General features: G+C 28.4%; 2 protein-coding genes and 1 pseudogene across 2 annotated transcripts; all 3 read right to left on the bottom strand.

Annotated features, from left to right (window-relative positions):
- Positions 1 to 1,055: 1,055 nt before the first annotated feature.
- LOC124917432 (3-oxoacyl-[acyl-carrier-protein] reductase FabG-like) lies at positions 1,056 to 1,808 on the bottom strand. Its single transcript, XM_047457876.1, has 3 exons — positions 1,499 to 1,808; positions 1,202 to 1,431; positions 1,056 to 1,148 (listed from the first exon to the last, which is right to left on the bottom strand). The coding sequence occupies exons 1-3, from the start codon at positions 1,806 to 1,808 to the stop codon at positions 1,056 to 1,058; spliced, it is 633 nt and encodes a 210-aa protein (XP_047313832.1).
- A 4,442-nt stretch (positions 1,809 to 6,250) lies between these two features.
- LOC124917431 lies at positions 6,251 to 8,398 on the bottom strand (annotated as a pseudogene).
- Positions 8,399 to 9,628: 1,230 nt separating this feature from the next.
- LOC124917433 (3-oxoacyl-[acyl-carrier-protein] reductase FabG-like) lies at positions 9,629 to 14,456 on the bottom strand. The gene is given in 5 exon segments (XM_047457877.1): positions 9,629 to 9,907; positions 9,973 to 10,069; positions 10,071 to 10,200; positions 10,273 to 10,582; positions 14,427 to 14,456. Coding segments are annotated over 5 exon segments (846 nt in total).
- Between the last annotated feature and the right edge of the window lie 5,585 nt (positions 14,457 to 20,041).

The following is a 20,041-nucleotide window of genomic DNA, read 5'->3' as shown; positions in this document are numbered from 1 at the left end:
GGTTTCACATAAATTATTAATTATTTTAAAATTATTTGGTCTCAATGATTGAATATAACAATGAAAATAATGAAAATTCTTTCAACAATAAAAATTCTTCAACACAAAAGTAAATTAATTAAGAATTAAAAATTGAATAATAAAAAAACTCATTCATCAAACCCAAAAGAGTAATAATCAATATTAGACAAAACAATGCACTTACTATTATAAGTCGTGAATAAAATTAAACAAAAAATTATTAATTTCATTTTTGTTTTATTAAATAAAAAAAATATTCAATAAAATATTACAGTACAACATAAAATTTATAAATAAGTTGTTAAATATTTTTCAAAAATAAGAATTTAAGCAATATAAAACTAATAAAAAAATGAAAAATACATATAAAGAGAAATTAATATTAAATAATAAAAAAAATTAAGAATAAAATAAATTATCATGAAAAGGAATGAGAGTGAAAATATATTAATATTTAATTAATAAATATATAAATTTAAAATAAAAGTTAACCATGGTTAGTAAAAAAGGCTAATTGAGCCAATTTTTGATAGTACATATGTTTAAATGATTTTTTATTAGTACATACGTCTAAATGAGCTAGTTGTACAAGTACATACGTCTAAATGAGCTTTTTTCCTTTAAAAAAAGTTATTCCTTTTAATATTAATTGTATAAAAAATTAAATGGGTTAAAAAGAATGTGTAATAAGTCAAAGGTTTTAACTTTATAATAAAAAACAATTATAAACACACTGTTTTTTGTAAAATATCCTTCAAAATGAAATTTAGATATTTTTGTGATGCCTACATGTTAACACTTCCCCAATAATAAATTTTGGTTTAACATAAAATTATTATTTTATTTGTTTTTCCATAAATTGAAGAAGCACCTCCTAATTAAATGCAAAATGAAGACAAAAATTCTTTAATTAAAAAAAATATAACACCCATCTTGCAATTAGTCACTTACATAAATTCTTATTATTGAACAACACACCCATTTTGCAATTAGTCACTTGCATAAATACTTATTATTGAACAACTAGAAGAAAATTAAAGAGAAGACGAAAGAGGGAATCCAGGGAGGGTGTAGCCCGAGTCCACGATGAATACATTTCCAGATACATAACCTATAATCACAATTTTCTTGAATTACAAAAATGACATGAAATATAAAAGAGATCGAGATATATAGTGACCTTAGTTAAAGTGTGAAGCGCTGATTTGGAGTTGACATAAGAAACAGCACCGGGTACAATGACACGATTGAGGCCAGCGTTAGAGGAGATATTGATGATGCTTCCGGCTATCCTTGCCTTTATCATATGAGCCATCACATTTTTTGCAACCAACCATGGACCATCTAGGTTTGTCTTCATTGTTTGGTTCCATTCCTCTTTACTAATATCTATAACGGAACTAACGCTCCCTATATATTCATATTTATAAATTATGAGTTTAGTTAATTTAAAAATTATATATTCATATTTAAATACCTCTAACACCGGCATTATTGATTAAAACATCAATGCGTCCAAATGCATCCCAAGCCTTTTGCACTGCCTCGACAATTTTGTTTTCGTTAGACGTGACATCGAGCTCAACAAATACAGCTTTTATAGTAGATGACAGTTCATTTGTCTGATTAATTTCGTCGCACAAGGAGTTAAGTTTATCCACTCGACGAGCTGCTGCAATGATGAGACAACCCGCCTTAGCCAAGTCGAGACAAAATTCTCTACCGAGGCCCGAGGAAGCTCCGGTCACGAGCACAACCTTTTTGGGCAGCTTGTTCCAGGGTTCCATCTCTAAAATAATTTACTATATTACCACCCATGACCATATATCCTTATTATATGTAGTTTTGAAAAACATGTGTTTAGTATAAGTTTTGGAATTATATGGGTGAGTGTGACCCTTAATTATTTTAATTATGAGCTCGTGACTATACAGTTGTAATAATTAAATTATTGTCCTTAATTTGTATCATAATTATTGTCCTTTGTACCATTTAGGATATTTAAATAATTATATAACATAAATTAAATATTTTAATATTTTGATTAATAAATTAAATATATTCGATTTTGGTTAAATACTTTAAAACAATTTTAAATTATGATTGTAAAATTTCAATATTAAAGAGAAAATATGAACAACATATATCTTACAATATTACTTACTTAGACTAATTATTACAATTAATACAAATATAAACATATATGAAAGAGAAGAGAAAAGAAAAGTCGGAAACTAAAAACAATATTGTCGGAGTCCACAACTAACACAATCTCCGAAATGTAATACCAAAAGTCGTGAATGAGATATTTGATTAGAGAAGTCACTTACGGGTAACTAACATAATAATCGAATCAATCCACGAATAATTCTATTAAAATAAAATAAATATACGAGATCTAAAAAGTGATGATATTCGATTAAATTGCAAAAATTTGCAAAATTTTATTTCTGAATAATAGATGAATTATATGTTGCATTTTTTTTTTTGGAGTTTTTTCTAGCATTATATCACAAAATTAACATTTAATCGATCCACAAGTTTTATCATCACTATAAAATTATCACGATTTTTAGAAGATGGAGATTCATCATGACCTCTTAATGCTCAAACTTGTAAACTAAGCCATCGAATACTCTCAATTATCGTTTTAAGTCGCAATCGATTATTCTCAACTCTATCTAAACTTTGGGCATTCAACATTTTGTCAATATGTCCACTTACTTTCATCAAATCTTCAACACATTTCATTGCATTACTATGTGACGAAGTAAGACCTTCCACATGCATTAAAAGAGGACATTTAAATTCATTGTTATCCATTTTTCAATTATTAAATCCATCAATAGTTAATGAATGATTAAGAGGTGGTTTCTTTTGGAAAAGAATACACTCTTGTGATGAAAATTACTCTAACTAGGGAAACTTTTCAAATCACAAATATTAAAATTTATACGGAGTTTGTGATCCATACTTACCAAACTTAGGTTAATACAGACTCATTTTAATATAACCTCGCTTAATTTCAATTTGTTGTTTAACGGGATGTTGTCATATATGACCCAAATTGCAGGATCTCGTTCAAGAGTATTAAGATCAATTTTAAAACAAATTGTTCTTCTTCAGTATTTTCCTCAGTATATAGACTAAAAATTATCTCATTAACCTTGGATAAAAATGATTTTTGAAAAATGACAATAATATTTTTCATTTTTTACTTTAATCATTTTTTATTGTCATCTATTAAGAAAATATATAATCAAATAAGAATGTGTTGGGTTAAGATTTTAATGTTTAAACTGGTTTTGATAATTTAGCTTAAATAATCAAAAAATGAGAAATTGTTGGGGTAAGAGTTTTAATTGATTTAAAATAACTTAACAATTTTGATTTGATGATTGATGATGGTTTTTGATAATAAATGAATAAAACTAAGTTCAATAATTGTTAGTCATATCAAATATATAAATATATTTAAATATCAACATAGTTTGTGGTGTAGTGGTAAGTACACCTACTTGTCATGCTGGTGACCTGAGTTTAAATCTCACTAGATGCATAATTAATAATTGGATTTTTGTTAATTTGCAGGCACAGCTCAAAGTCAACGCACGGAGTTAGACGTGCAGTCTAACTAGTGGAGTTAGACGTGGGGGTGTAATGCGTGGTTAGACGTGGGAGTCTAACGCGTAGTTAGACGTGTGGTTAGACGTGGGGGTCTAATAGATGGGGCTTCTAACGCGTAGTTAGACGTGTGGTTAGACATGGGCGTCTAATGTGTGGTTAGACGTGGGGGTCTAATAGATGGGGCGTCTAATGCCAGATTGCGTCTAATCAGATGGACAACTAAGATGATCAGATGAGGCGTCTAAGCAGATGAACGACTGAGATGAGGCGTCTAATAGACTGATCAGATGGGGGCGTCTAAGATGATCAGTTGATTAGATGGACGCTAAGATGATCAGATGAGGCGTCTAAGCAGATGAACGACCGAGATGAGGCGTCTAATAGACTGTTAGATGGGGGCGTCTAAGATGATCAATTGATGAGATGGATGACTAAGATGATTAGATGGGCATCTGAAGACAGATGCTCTTCCAAACAGCTGGCAACAGAGTCTTCCAGGCAGCTGACTATCTCAAGAATCTTTTTCTGCTGTACTACCCAGTACCTCATTGATTGTACATCCAACGGAAAGATGACATGTGTCCAAAAGAAGGATTTGACCGTTGAAGTTTTTCAAGAATATATGCTGACTAATACAACAGACAAAAATGGTTGGCTGAAAAATACAAGAAAGAGAGAGCTGCTTCATTTTTCATTCAAGAAAGTTCCTGAAATCAAACATCTCACTTATCATCTAGTTGTGAATACATTGTATTACATACTATCTTTTCTGTGAGAAAACTTCAGTGCTGTAAGTTGAACAAATGTTGTTTTGTTCAACAGAGAGCTAACTAGATTAGTGAACTGTATTTGATTCAAAAAAGTATAGTGAATTCTTCCGGTGGTTGGAAGAAGGGGTGACGTATGAGAGTTTGCTCCGAACATCCATAAAAAACTTCTTGTGTTCTTTACTTTCTGTCATTCATCTTTCATTGGTTTAAAGCTTCAAATCCAACGAACATTTCCGCACTTGAATCTGTTTCAAGGGTTCGAAAGATTTGCGAAGAATAGAAAGAGATATTAATCCATAACAGGATTTTTATCAAACCGTTTATCCGAAGTCGTCATCAATAGCCAGACCCCGTCTCTATTGGTTCCGTCAATCCTATTAGAATAAATATGCAATCTTATATTATAAATAATATTACCTAAGAAGTTAAATTAATTAAATTTTAAATAAATTAAAACTAATCATATAAATAAAAAATATATATAACTATAGTATATTTCAATCTAGTTTGATTGGAATATAGGAAAAAAAGTAATAAGAAAGCACATAAATAATTTAATTTAAAATTAAACCTCCTAAAATTAAAAATAAATAAAATTTAATATATATATATATATATATATTAGAAAATTACTTATTTTTAGTTTATGTATAAACATTTATTAAAAATCCATCCTGGCTACAGGCCCACACATCCTGGGAAATTTGAGGAAATGACCCTAAAAAAGGGTCAAATTATGGATGGTGCGGGCCCATGATTTTTATAGCGCTGGTGACCCCTAAACTTTTTTCTGCCGAAAATGCCCCTATTGCGTCACGCACCCTCCAGTTGCGTGACGCACCCGAGGGCATTGTGAAAAGTCCACAATGCCCTTACTATATAATTAAAAAATTCCAGTTTTTCCATTTCTTTTCATTTCTTTCTTTCTTCTTCTCTTTCTTCACTTCCCTTTCTCCTCCTTCTCTCTAAAAATGACAACCACCGACGAAGGAATCTCAACGAAGACGGCAGAATCCCAACGAAGACGGCGGAATCCCAACGAAGGAGATGTCTCTTTTTGCTACTGGTATTCTTCCTCCTTCCTTTATTTCTCTCTTTCGACGCATTGTTTGTTAGGGTTTAGTGATTAGGGATTGAGTAGGTGAATGACACCGTTGCGGCGGAATCCGGGTGCGTAACGCAGGTGCGTAACGCAGGTGCGTTGCGTAACGCAGGTGCGTAACGCAGGTGCGTTGCGTAACGCAGGTGCGTTGCGTAACGCAGGTGCGTTGCGTAACGCATGTGCGTAACGCAGGTGCGTTGCGTAACGCAGGTGCGTTGCGTAACGCAGGTGCGTTGCGTAACGCAGGTGCGTTGCGTAACGCAGGTGCGTAACGCGCCTGCGTAACGCACCCTAGACAACGTAACAACAGGAGCATCAAATGACTTTATGCAAGTATCGCGAGTGGCTAGACAGATGGTGGAGCGGTTTGGGTTCAGTAAGAAGATCGGCCATATTGCCATTGATGGAGGCGGTGGAAATCACTTTTGGGTCAACAAGTATTGATCAAAAATTCGAAATCCATTGATTTGATGAAAATGTTATGTGTAAACAGAGTTAGTCTGTGTTGTGTTTGTGATTGCAGATGTCTTCACAGAAAGATTACTCGATAGCGACAGCAGATGTTGTGGATGCGAAGTGAGGGAGCTGGTTAAAGCATACTCGAGAGCAACACAAATAATCACAAGCCAAATTGACATTCTCCATAAGCTTGCTCAACTTCTCATAGAGAAAGAAACTGTGATGGTGAAGAGTTCATGAGCCTATTTATTGATGGAAAAACTGAATTTTATGTTTCCTAATTCCCCTTTCTATGATTTTTCTGTAAGAATTGCATGTCACCCTAAAACAATACATTTGCATATATATATATATATATATAAACACAACAATTGTTCTGTCAAAGCCAACAACAACAATAACATTAACAAGAAGAAATCAAATAAAATAGAAAAAATGTCATCTGCCAGTTCCTCCTCCTCTGTGCTTCTTATCTTCTAGGGCAGCAGCTTCGTTAAGCATATCGGCTGCATCTTTGTGCATGTCCAGCTTCGCAAGGGCAACCGCCTGCATGTAAAAAGCAGTCGACCAATCGGGGAGGACACACTGGGCTTGCATGGCATCTCGGAGAGCTGCATCAGGTTGCTCGCACATAAGATAACATAGACTCCGTCTTCCATATACAGTTGGGGAAATCATCGTTCCCACATCTATGAACTGCAACATTTTTATAACCATAATCAAATTATAAACAACCAAACATACATATATTACATACCAAAATGTTTTATTTTTATATACCTGAGAATAACAATCTATATCAGTTCTAAAATCTTTATCACGGAATGCCAAGTCACCACGCTTCCTTACATCCAGCATGTCTTTCATCTGCTGTGTCCATTCTTGAAAAGAAAGCTTGAACAAATCAAATAAACAAATAAGTGCTTGTGTTTGCACCAAAATAGCATCGATACAATGGACTCACATCAGGTTTATTCTGCAATGGGGCAAGGGTAGCAACCAGGTCTCTTGTGTTCTCTTGGTTCATACTGCAAACATTTTGAAGCTATATTAATAACAACAGTAGCCTCTTCAGTTGATACAATGTTTGCAATTATTAGAAGTTGTTTTTATGGACTACTTTGTTAATACAACCTAAAAAAACATGGGGAAGCATTTACATGACTTGGTGGGATGTGTTTCCCACTGAGAAGATCCAGAAGCATTGTTCTAAAGCTAAACATGACACTTTATGGGGTAACCCTTCCTGCATACAAGCACATTTACCCAGCTAATTTATGTAGTCCATTATGTGTTGGTAGTGGAAGAATTAATGGTTGATTGATGATAAATCTGAAGTAATTGTTAACTATTTCAATCTGCTATATAGCCATTCTAACCAAATATAACTTCTACTAATAACCACCACTAATCTAGAAGCTGATTAACTGCAATATGCTTTTAAAATACTTTAACTTATAATTTTTCTATAAACCCTCCTCAATGGAAGTGCAGTGAATTTCTCAAAGCTCACTTTCTGAATTTTATCAACTTATCATTTCTCCAGACAATCCAAATAAGAGATCATGAGAATATTCTCTTATTATTCTTAATAATTTATCTAAATGATTTACTTGAAAGATAATGAAGGAAACATGTAGAAATCTACTATTAACATTGTTGATCGATCTCCCAACAATCTAGTATGTACCCAAACAAAGGCAACCATTCTAAAATATGGAGAAAAGAGCAGAAATGTGGTTACAAATACCATTTCTTAGATACTCTAGAGGTGTATAAGCAAGGTTTATACTATAGCTTCCGTCTGTATATAATAATACTTGGAAGAAGTAAAAAACAAAGCAAAATAATTACAACCAGAAAAAAAACATACCAACCACTCCTTGTGACCTTGGAAGCCTTCAGGTGGCGTTCCTTAGCTCGTTATATGATAATGCCTTGGCATGAGTGATGAAAGGATTTCACTCTCTGATATTGGAGATGGGATAATCATATCATTGTTTTCTCTACAACAAGATGTGACTGTAATATTGTTCATAAAAACAAACAAACAAACAAACAAACCAATTGATTAAACCTCAAAAACAACCTGCGTGACGCATCCTGCGTGACACATCCTGCGTGACGCATCCAACCAACCAACCCGCATTCAACGAATCAGGGCGAATCAATGATGTTCTGTAAAGGAAATCAACACAAACAATCACATGTAAAGGAAATCAACACAAACAATCATATGTAAACGAAATCAACACAAAATATAAACGAATATAGTTGAAATTTTATCTTCGGCCGTCGTCGTTCGCCGTTGGAAGCTCTTCGCAACTATAGGCCATTGAATATGGTGGAATGGTAGACAGTGCCTCTTCGATTGGTTCTTCGGAGATGAAAAAGAAGAGAAAGTCTTCTCCGCCACCATTAGGGTTCACGGCGGAGAAGAAAGGGGGGAAAGGGTGGATGAGAGAGAAAATGAAACGAAAATAAAAAAAAATTATGACTTTATAGGGTTTAGGGTGTGTCACGCATCTGGAGGGTGCGTGACGCAGGGGTATAATGGTCATTAAAAAGTTTGGGGGTTACCAACGCTATAAAATTTAGTGGCCCGCACCGTACGCATTTAGCCCCCTTTTGGGGGTCATTTGCTCAAATTTCCCCACATCCCTTAGTATCTCTTATTAATATATTTCGCATTCACTAAAAGAAATGTTTCACTCATGTTTTAAAAAATTATGATGTTCTAATTAATTAAATGAAATGGTTATATATAATGTGAGATACTTAGTGCTCGATCTTGTATCTTTTAAAATCTTTTTGGATTTTATTCAAAAAATATATAAATATAATAAATTTAATAAAATATAAATATAATAAATTTATGAATATTTTGAACATAAAATGTTGTAGCTTAGTGGCTCAACATTGAAACTTAATTTTTCATTTCGTTATGAGTTCAAACCTCACTAAAAACAATTTTTTTTATTAATTTTTAATACTAGACCTAGGACAATAAAATAAATAATTTTTATTTCTATCGGGGTTAGGGTATCCCAAAACTCGGGGCCGACTGTTTATGATGAATGAATAAATTAAAAGTCGAAGAAATTTGATCACAAATTAATATACGGAGATATTTCAAAGAAAGTGTAATGTAGGGAGCAAAATACATATTACCTCTTTTATATTCTATTTTGTAATATTTTAAAATATTTCCTTCTAATATTATCATCCAAAAGTATATATTAATTGGATAAAAATAGAGGTTTAAAATAATATTTAATCAATCAATCTGATTTTTGTAAAAAAAAAAAGTTTAAATAAATGGGTACTTGTAAAATATTACTTATAATAAATTTGGTCTATGGGTAGGAATGATGATTTTGGATAATTTAGAAATCTACTTTTTTAGGTTAAGTCTTCCTAGATCCAAAATTTTGCAATTGATTTAAAAAGTTACTCTTATTTGTTTCTCCATAAATTTAAAAATCACCTCTTCAATTTAAGTGCAAAATGATCACTTCATATACTATACAATATCATTGTTAAATAGTGATCACAAACTTTTTAATAATAAAAAATGAATAACACTCGTCTTACAATTAGTCACTTACAAAAACTGAACAACTAAATTAATACATGTGAAGGAAGATATTCAAAGAGAAGACAAAAGAGAAGAGCCTAAAAGGGAGTAGCCTGAGTCCACGATGAATACATTTCCCGATATGTAATAGGAGGAATCGTGAATTAGATATCTGATGAGCGAAGATAACTCAGGATCCGTTTTTCCAAACTTCTTCAGTGGTACAGCTTTAATTTTTATTTTCATCAACCATTCTTTTTTGAAAAGTTCTTCAGTTATCTCTGATAGAAAAAGTCCTGGCGCTATTGCGTTTACTCTTATTCGATATTTCCCCATCTCTAAAGACATAATCTAATCACACAAATGTAATTTCTTTAGTTTAAAGATCACAAAATGACATAAAACATAAAGAGGACCTTGGTTAAAGTGTGAAGTGCTCCCTTAGAGTTGATGTATTGAACAGCACCGGGTATAACAAAACGGTTGAGGCCAGCGATAGAGGAGATATTGATTGCTTCCGGCTATCCTTGCCTTTATCATATGAGCCATCACATTTTTCGCAACCAACCATGGACCATCTAGGTTTATCTTCATTGTTTGGTCCCAATCATCTTGGCTAATATCTATAACAGAACTAGTGCTCCCTATATTTTCATATTTATAAATGATTAGTTTAGTTACAAACTTTAATCTAGAAATGATTCATATTTAACTACCTCTAACACCGGCATTGTTGATTAGAACATCAATGCGTCCAAATGCATCCCAAGCCTTTTGAACTGCCTCGACAATTATGTTTTCTTTAGAAGTGACATCGAGCTCGACAAATACAGCTTTTATAGTAGAGGAAAATTGATTTGTCTCATTAATTTGGTCGCACAAGGAGTTAAGTCTATCCACTCTACGAGCTGCTGCAATGATGAGACAACCTGCCTTAGCCAAGTCGAGACAGAATTCTCTACCGAGTCCCGACGAGGCTCCAGTCACGAGCACCACCTTTCCGGGCAGCTTGCTCCAGGGCTCCATCTTCAAAATCATTTACTATTACCAATGACCATATCTACTCATTATATATATATATATAGTTTTAAAAAGCTTGTGTTTGGTATAAGTTTTGGAATTATATGTTGTGAGTGTGACCCTTACTTTAGCTAGGCGTGGTTATAGAGCTGTAATATTAAATTATTGTTCTTCTAATTCAATAGCACTTTCTAGAGACTAGTCGAATTTAGGATATTTAAATAAATATTTTATTATTATTATTATTTATTATAAGAAAATTAATTTACAAATATTAATATTTAATGGTAAAATAATTTTAAGAATAAATCAAAATATTTTAATGTTATGATAAAATAATTTGAAGAGTAAATCAAAATATTTTAATATTATGATTAATAAATTAAGTAATATTATTATTGAGAATAAATTAAATAATATTCAATTATGATTAGATATTTAAAAAAAAGGAAAAAGCTCACTTAGACGTATGTACTTGTACAACTAGCTCACTTAGACGTATATACTAATAAAATGTCATTTAAACATATGTACTATCAAAAATTGGCTCATTTAGCCTCTTTTAATAACCATGGTTAACTTTTATTTGTAATTTATATATTTATTAATTAAATATTAATATATTTTCTCTTTCCTTCTTTTCATTAATTAAACTAGGTAATTTATTTTATTCTTAAATGTTTTATTATTTTAATATTTATTTCTCTTTTATTTCATTTTTTTATTAGTTTTTATTTTTTATATTTTTTAAATTCTCATTTTTTAAAAAAAATTTAACAACTTTATTTATGAATTTTATGTTTTACTGTAATAATTTTTTGAAAGGTTTTTTCTTGTTTAATTTATAATAAAAATGAAAAAAGTTTTTTCTTATTTAGTTTAGTATAATAAAAATGAAATTAATAATTTTTTTATTTAATTTTTATTCACGATTTATATTAGTAGTAAATGAATTGTTTTATCTAATATTTGATTATTACTCTTTTGGTGTTTGATGAATGCGGTTTTTATTATTATCCAATTCTTAATTTTTAATTAATTTATTTTTGTGTTGTAGGATTTTTATTGTTGAAAAAATTTTCATTGTTATATTCAATTATTGGGATTAAACAATTTTAAAATAATTAACGTGAATATAAAAATATATAAAAAATAAAAAGAATATAGAGTTAAAATAATTAACGATGAATGCTCGTATATATAAAATAAAATTAAAATAATCAATCATAAATACTCATATATAAATAATAAAAAACTATAAAAGAAAATAGAGGGTTTATTTATTAGTAATAAATGAAATAATAAATGAAAAGAGAAGAGAGAAAATATATTAATATTTAATTAATAAATATATAAATTTAAAAATAAAAGTTAACTATGGTTACTAGAAGAGGCTAAATGAGCCAATTTTTGATAGTACGTACGTTTAAATGACCTTTTATTAGTACATACGTTTAAATGAGCTAGTTGTACAAGTACATACGTCTAACTGAGCTTTTTTCCTAAAAAAACTAATCTTAACTATTTCAAAATTATCTGCAATTTATTCAACTTAATTGATTTTTTTTTCTGGCATAACATCCAAATCTAATGTGAAGCCAAAAACCTACTTCAATCATTATTAATAACTTTTCAAATTTATCTTTTATATACATGTAACAATTTTTTTCAAAATTTGTTTACTGTTATATCTCATATTTTTTTTGTGTTTTTATTATATATTTTTTTATATTGGATAAACCTTTTTCTCGTTAAAAAGAAAAAAAAATGAAAATATTCAAAACATTAACATTATTTTATTCAACATAAACTCTATAAAAAAGAGGAAACCAGGAATTATATAGCCCAAGTCCACGACGAAACATTCCCCGAAATGTAACACGGGATGTCGTGAATCAAATATTTGATTAGCAAAGTCAAACCGGGGTCAAATTCTCCCAAGGTCGACCTTAATTGTTACCGAGGGATATACACAAATCTCTTGGTTTTGAACGATTACTAAGAGATATGGAATAATCTCTCGGTATTCCTAAATAATACTTAATTTCTGATCATATAAGAAACTTCATAAATATCTATAAAATAACTAAACTGAAAGACAACCAAATTACAAACTCCCATTGATGTTAGAGATCGTCGATCTCTATGATATTCATACGAGCATATTCTCATGAAAGACATTAGGCGATAAACTCATTGTCAAGGAGTTCATAACCACAGAGTTTGTACATAAATATTTTATAGAAATCTATCAACTTTGTATCATTTCTTTCACAAAAAGAAACTTGATGTCTATATCACATAATTTGATGCCTAGTAACATGTCACAAATTCCGCTACAATAGTGGATGATGCCTTAAGTATTTATTTGACACTTCTTCAAGAAACGACAAAATTAGCTAGCGAAAATATAACTCAAAGTAGATTTTCATACTGTTTTGGCATCCCGTAAGATCGGAGTCAGAATACTCAATAATCTCAAGACTATCCCACTTCCTATATGTGAGCATTTAATTCTTAGTTTTTTAAATATTTTATAACTATTTGGCTACTTAATGTCAAGCAAAATGTCGCCCACATATAAAACCATAAATACGTGTTTACTCTCACTGAACATGTGATACACAAATCATTGATTAAATTTACATCAAAATCATAAGAGATAATTATTTTGTGAAATTTATGATACCACTAACGAGACACTTCTTTAAGTCCATAGATGAATTTTTTAATTTGCAAACCCTATTAATTTGGTTTCTCGACACAAATTTTTTCGTTGCCACCAAAATTGTTTTTAATGTCTCCATTGAGAAACTCCTTAACATCTATGTTGGGTGAAGCTCCCTATCAAAATATGCAACGAGTGTCATAAAATTGTCCATAAAGTGTAATTCATGATTAAACTAGATTGTCGCAAAGACACTTGGATTTTGAAGTTGTTGAGTTTATACTTAATGAATTTGATCAATACTTTATTGTTACTCTTGAATTTTTGAACTTTATCATAAACAACTTGTTGTGTTATTTACATTATGTTTTTCCTTCTCTCATTGGTTCATAGCTTCAAACCTGAGCAAAACAGTTCCGCACTTGAATCGCTCCAAGAGTTTGCAAGGGTTTGTGAAGAATAGAAAGTGGTTTAATACCTAATAGGATTTCTATCAAACCGTTTTCTAGAAGTTGTCATCAATAATTAGACTTCCCGTCTCTATTGATTACACCGATCATATCAATCATATTAATTTGGTCTCTCGACACAAAGTTTTCTCATTGCACCAAATTGTTTTTTCAATGTCTCTATTGAAAAACCCCCTAACATCTATATATGGTGAAGCTTAATATCAAAATATGCAACGAATACCATAAATTATCCTTAAAGAGTAATTCAGTTAAACGGATTGTTATAAAGACACCTTAATTTTGAGGTTGTTGAGTTGTCCTTAATGACTTTGATCATATTGTCTTGTAACCCCCTTGATTTTTTGAACATTATCATAAAATCAATAAAATCATTATCAATGTCAAAAAATCATTTGAGATATAAATCAAATCTTCCTCAATAGAAACTTCTTGATCTAACTCGTTTCAAAGACCAAAATCAGTTCTCCTCCTTAAACACAAATATCCTCAAAAATAAAAAGATTACAGACTCGCCTAACGAACGAGGAAAAAAAAAACTACTTTAACTTGACATCATAACATTATAGCCCTTAATTATTAGGATATTCAATAAATTAGTTGCTCACATTTATAAACATAAGTAACAACTAAATTCAAATAATGATTTATCCCATCTCAAAATATTTAATGCAACATTAATATCAAGTTTTTGAACAGTAATATTAATTACTAATAGTAGTTTGGTGTAATGATTAAACATTAATAATAAGACATATCAAATAATCAATCTATCTTTGGATGAATTAATTATTCACATGAATAAAACTTTATAATTATTACATGTTTATCATCATAAACTTTAATGCAATTTTGTCAATTAATTTCAGCCTTTGGTCAAAAAATATAATCACATGAAATACACAATGCTACCATTCAAAATTTTCTTAAATTAATTTCAACAAATATTGTCACTTGGGTGATTATTTGTATCAATCAATACAATTCAAATAATGAACAATAATATTATTAATTTGAATTTAAATGTTATATTATTGTATAACCCAAATTAATAATATATATTTTTCCAATGAAACATGTAATTTATTTTATTATAAAAAAATAAAATAATACCGTATGCCAAATCTTATTTCTTGAATTTGAAATTTTTACTACCTCATATTAATTAAATTAAATAATAAATCTTAAAGATTTATTTGACTAAATTTCTAATATTCTTATGCCTAAATCCAATTATTAATTAATTTATTAATAATCATTTACCTTAATCTTTTAATCCTAAAGTAGAAGGTATAATTAATTTTTTTATTATTATTGATTTATATATAACTAACCATAAATTATTACTTAATTATCTCTTTAAATTTATAATATATATTATATAATCTCTTAACGACAAAATCCTCAAACAAAATCCTCCTTTATTTAACTACACTTAAAGAGAATAATTAATTATCTTCAAAATATATTACGGAAAAAAGATCTCCATTTCCTTAGTATAAACTAATACCGGTAATTAATTCTATCTTCAATTTCCTCAATTTAAAAAGATATTATAATCAATTCGGTTTTGTGAAATTTCATATTATTCAATGAGATATCATATCCACTCCCCAAAATCAAAAGAAATATCCATAAATCTATAATATTATAAATCTTTATATTACTTACTTTGATATTATCAAAAATCAATATATCTATATATCTAGAAAAAGCATGCATTTACAATTATCTAAATTCATCATTATATATGCAGGAAGAGAAAATTCAAATATTCATAAATTTAGAGATCTTATATTCTTAATCTATGGTAATTATATAACATCATAACATTTAATCTAAATTCAAATATATGAATAAAGATATGTCTTTCATTAAAATTTTCAAATCTAATATATATATAATATATCTTCATCCAATTGATTATCAAACATCATAAAATTTAATCTAAATTCAAAATATATGAATCTTAATAAAAGATATATCTTCCGATTAAAATTTTCATAATCTAAGATATATTATTCTTCATCATTATCAAAATCAATATATATTTCTAATATTATGGTTTGAAATTATCAAAACCAATATATATATAATCCGAAAACATCATTTGAAATTATCACAAATCAATATATATATATATATATATATTTATATATATATATATACCAATATATACCAATATACATATACCAATGGTTAGAATTATCCTAATTAGATTCTAATTTAATGTGTGAGAAATTAAAATCTGAAATGTGCATACCTTAATTATTGTTCTAAATCTTCTCTTTCCTTATAATAGAAAAAGTATTTTAATCCTCTATTTCTTTAGACTTTCTTTATTGGATTGGTTCTTCCATTTGATGAGTACGTCAATAGTTTTTTCTCTCTCTGTTGATGGGGACGCAAAGGAGAATTGACCGTCGAATGAGGACTATTACCGTTATATATAACCAACATTAAGTTAGTTATTATAGTTAGGTCACTTCTAATTTAGCCCCTTCATAAAATTAGAAATGTCACTTAGGTATCCTCACTTTATATTAATGACAAATACACTCATAAACCATTAATTTAATTTCACATTAGATCACATTATTTAATTTGGTTTATATTATTAAATATATTTGCACAATTATTTATTATACTAGTGACCTTAAAAATTCTAACAAACCTTACACATTCTTATAATCAAACTTTACCCACATACTAATTATCATCAAAAACAAACAAACATACATATACACTTTTTTATATAATCAAACACAATCATATACACTTATAAAATTAAACACAGTTCATATACTTAAAAAAAAAAAAAAAAAAAAAAAAAAATAATAAACAACTAGAGTTAGAAAGTGAAAACTATTAGATAAATCAACAAAGAAGGCGAGAGATATATGTTTTTGAATTATATGGGTGAGTGTGACCCTTATTTTAATTATGAGCGTGACTATACAGTTGTAATGATTAAATTATTGTCCTGTCCTTTGTATCATAACTATTTCAAGAGCATTAGCTGGTACCATTTTAGCTTGATTGGATGTGATTTTGAATAAGTAGATTTTGTTGATAAAAAACTTTCAAATATTAATATATAACCGGTATTTTGCAAAATTATCAAATATTTTAATTAATAAATTAAATAATATTTGATTTGTTAAATATTTTAAAACAATTTTATATTATGATTCGATCATGAAATTTCAATATTAAAGAGAAATATGAACAACATATATCTTACAATATTACTTACTTAGACTAATTATTACAATTAATACAAAGATAATATGTATCGAAAGAGAAAAGAAGATAAAAGAAAAGAAAGGGAAACCAAAATTAATATAGTTCCATAGTAAACACACTCCCCGAACGTAATACCAAAAGTCATGAACGAGATATTTGATTAGAAAAGTCACTTGGGGTTAATTTCTCCCAAAGTCCTTAATGATACAGTTTTCCAAACTACTTTCAAGATAATTGGTTTGATGCATTCATCTAATTGATCTGAACAAGGAGTTAAGTATTTTCACACGAAGTGATCAATAATGTGAAGGGTGGTTTTTTTTTTCTTTGAACTATAAAGGTTATAGATATTACACTATTACGGGTAACTAGCATATTAATCGAATCAATTCTTATTAAAATAAAATAAATATACGAGATCTAAAAAGTGCAAAAAAAAAATTTGAACAGTAGGTGAAGTATATGTTGCATTTTTTGGAGTTTTTTTCTAACACTATATCACCAATATTATTAACATTCAATCGACTCACAAGCTTTATCATTTCTATAAAATTATCCCAAGTTTTAGAAGATGGAGATCATCATGACCTCTAAATATTCAAATTTGTAAACTAAGTCATCGAATACTCTCAATTGTCGTTTTAAGTTGCAGTCGATTCTTCTGAACTTTTTCTAAATGGTGAGAATTCAACATTTTGTCAATATGTTCACTTACTTTCATCAAATCTTCAATACATTCATTTCATTGCATTACTATTAGGGATGGGTCATGGGTCGGTATGGTATACCTTAATATTTTTATCGATACCGTATACTTTATTGAAAGTTTAGTATAGAAAATTCATATATTTACCTTACCTTAATTTTGGTATCTCTTGAGTTCGGTATACCTTAATTTTGGTTTGTATCGATATTATACATTTCATACCTAAAAAACATAATAATTTAAAAAAATAAAACTAATATAATATAGTTACTATATAAACATTACACAAAATTATAGATATTTATCACAAAATAAAATATTCTTTTTAAAATCCAATATTTTTTAAAACTACAAATATTAAAAATTAAATTTGGTTACAAAAATTAAAATTATCAAGAATAAACATAAGTATAGTCTTTAAGTTAAACTAAAGATTACGAGAGAGATTCAAAACGATTTTCAATACCATTTATATCTGCAATTTTTATATAAATTGATAATACAATTCGTGTTAGATAATAATAATAACAAATATTAGTTAATTTAAACTTACATAATAAAAATATCTTGCTCTTTTTAATTTGTTCATTTTCATTGAACAATTCAAGTTCATCACATGTAAGATTTTTTCTTAAATTGAATTCATCTCCTTTTAGTCAATTATTTGTGCACATCAATACCTCCACCATTTTAAGACTCAATTTGCTCCTAAAAAGAACAATTATCCTTTTACCCAAGCAAAAAATAGATTCACTAGCAACCGTTGAGGATGACATTGCAAAACTATCCTTAACAATAATTGAAAAGATTGAGTAATTAATTTTACTCATTTTACCGCTCCAAGAGATTAAAAGTTTGATTGGATCTTTTTTAAATCGTATCGTTTACAGATGATATATATTGAATAATATTACAATATAATTATAATTTGATTTGATTTTAAAAAAATACGTTTCTATAATTAAATTAATATTAAATTTATTTATTTTCTTATAAGTATTATATATATATATATATTAATTTATAAATACCATTTCAGTATTTTGGTATATCTCGATATACCAATATTTTGAAAATCTCATACTCTTACCGTAAAAATAATTTTGGTATCGGTATCAAACATTACATTTTTTCTGTATATCTTAAAAATTGATATTTTCGATATATTGCGGTATGGTATTTTCGATATACATATAATATCAGTAATTTTTCTCTCCCCTAATTACTATTTGATGAAGTAGAACCTCTCACATGCAATAAAAGTGGACATATAACTTCATTGTTTTAACCCCTTTTTCAATTATTAAATCTATCAATAGTGAATGTAGGATTAAGAGGTGATTTCTTTTGAACAAGAATACAATGAAAACAAAATATTGAATCTTTTGCAAAAGAGTACTCTAATTAGAGACTTTTTAAATTACGAGTACGGAAATTTACCATACTGAGTTTGTGATCCATATTTAATTCTTGAAAACTCAAACTTAGGTTGATACAGACTTATTTTAATATAATTTCGCCTATTTTAATCTTGTTATTAATTAACAAGATGTTATATATGATCCAAATTGCGTGACCTCGTTCAAGAGTATTAAGATCAATTTCAACTCTTAAAATTTTTAAAACAAATTGTTCTTCTTAAGTACTTTCCTCCATACTAATTAATATTAGACTGAAAATTTATCTTATTAATCGTGGATAAAGATGAACTTCCTTTATGTTTGTTTGAAAAATGACAATAATGTTTTTCATTTTTTACTTCAATCATTTTCTATTGTAATCCAATAACAAAAATATAGAATCGGAATGAAAATGAATATATACAATCTTATACTATAAAGAATATTAACTAAAAGCCTGAAGGTAAAGAAATTAAGTGAAAGCTAACTGAGAAGTTCAAGAGAGAGTTAGAGGTTAGTTGAAGAGAAATTAAATTAAGAAAACATGAAAAATTAAATTAATTGAGTTTTAAATAAGTAAAATTTAATTATATAAATAAAGAAATTATAAAAGTTTATTTGATTTCAACATAGTTTGATGGGAATATACGAAAAAACAAAGAAGATAGTTATGAAGATAAATAATTTAATTAAAAATTAATAAAACATATTTATTTTAATATATATATATATATATATTAAAAATAATATATATACTTTTTAAATATTGAACAAAAGAAGAAAATCAAAGAGAAGAAAAAAAAAAAAAACTAAGAAAATTCACAATGAATTCATTTTCAGATACATAATAAGAGAATTAAATAAACTAGGAAAATTTTCGTGCGATACACACGAATAATAATAAAAACAAAATAAATTAAAAAATATAATAATATATATTCAATGTTTAAAATTCTTAATAAATCACAAATAATA

The sequence above is a fragment of the Impatiens glandulifera genome, unplaced genomic scaffold (assembly GCF_907164915.1).
Source record: "Impatiens glandulifera unplaced genomic scaffold, dImpGla2.1, whole genome shotgun sequence".
Classification (NCBI taxonomy): domain Eukaryota; kingdom Viridiplantae; phylum Streptophyta; class Magnoliopsida; order Ericales; family Balsaminaceae; genus Impatiens; species Impatiens glandulifera.
Note: the sequence above shows the minus strand (reverse complement) of the source record. Positions and strands in the feature narration are given on the sequence as shown.

What these genes read in the sequence shown, in the direction of transcription:
- LOC124917432 (XM_047457876.1), bottom strand. Translation starts at nt 1,808, where the DNA reads ATGGAACCCTGGAACAAGCTGCCCAAAAAGGTTGTGCTCGTGACCGGA. An exon ending in CAATAATGCCGGTGTTAGAG is followed by an intron (nt 1,432 to 1,498) that starts GTATTTAAATAT and finishes ATGAATATATAG; the next exon opens with GGAGCGTTAGTTCCGTTATA. An exon ending in CGCTTCACACTTTAACTAAG is followed by an intron (nt 1,149 to 1,201) that starts GTCACTATATAT and finishes TTGTAATTCAAG; the next exon opens with AAAATTGTGATTATAGGTTA.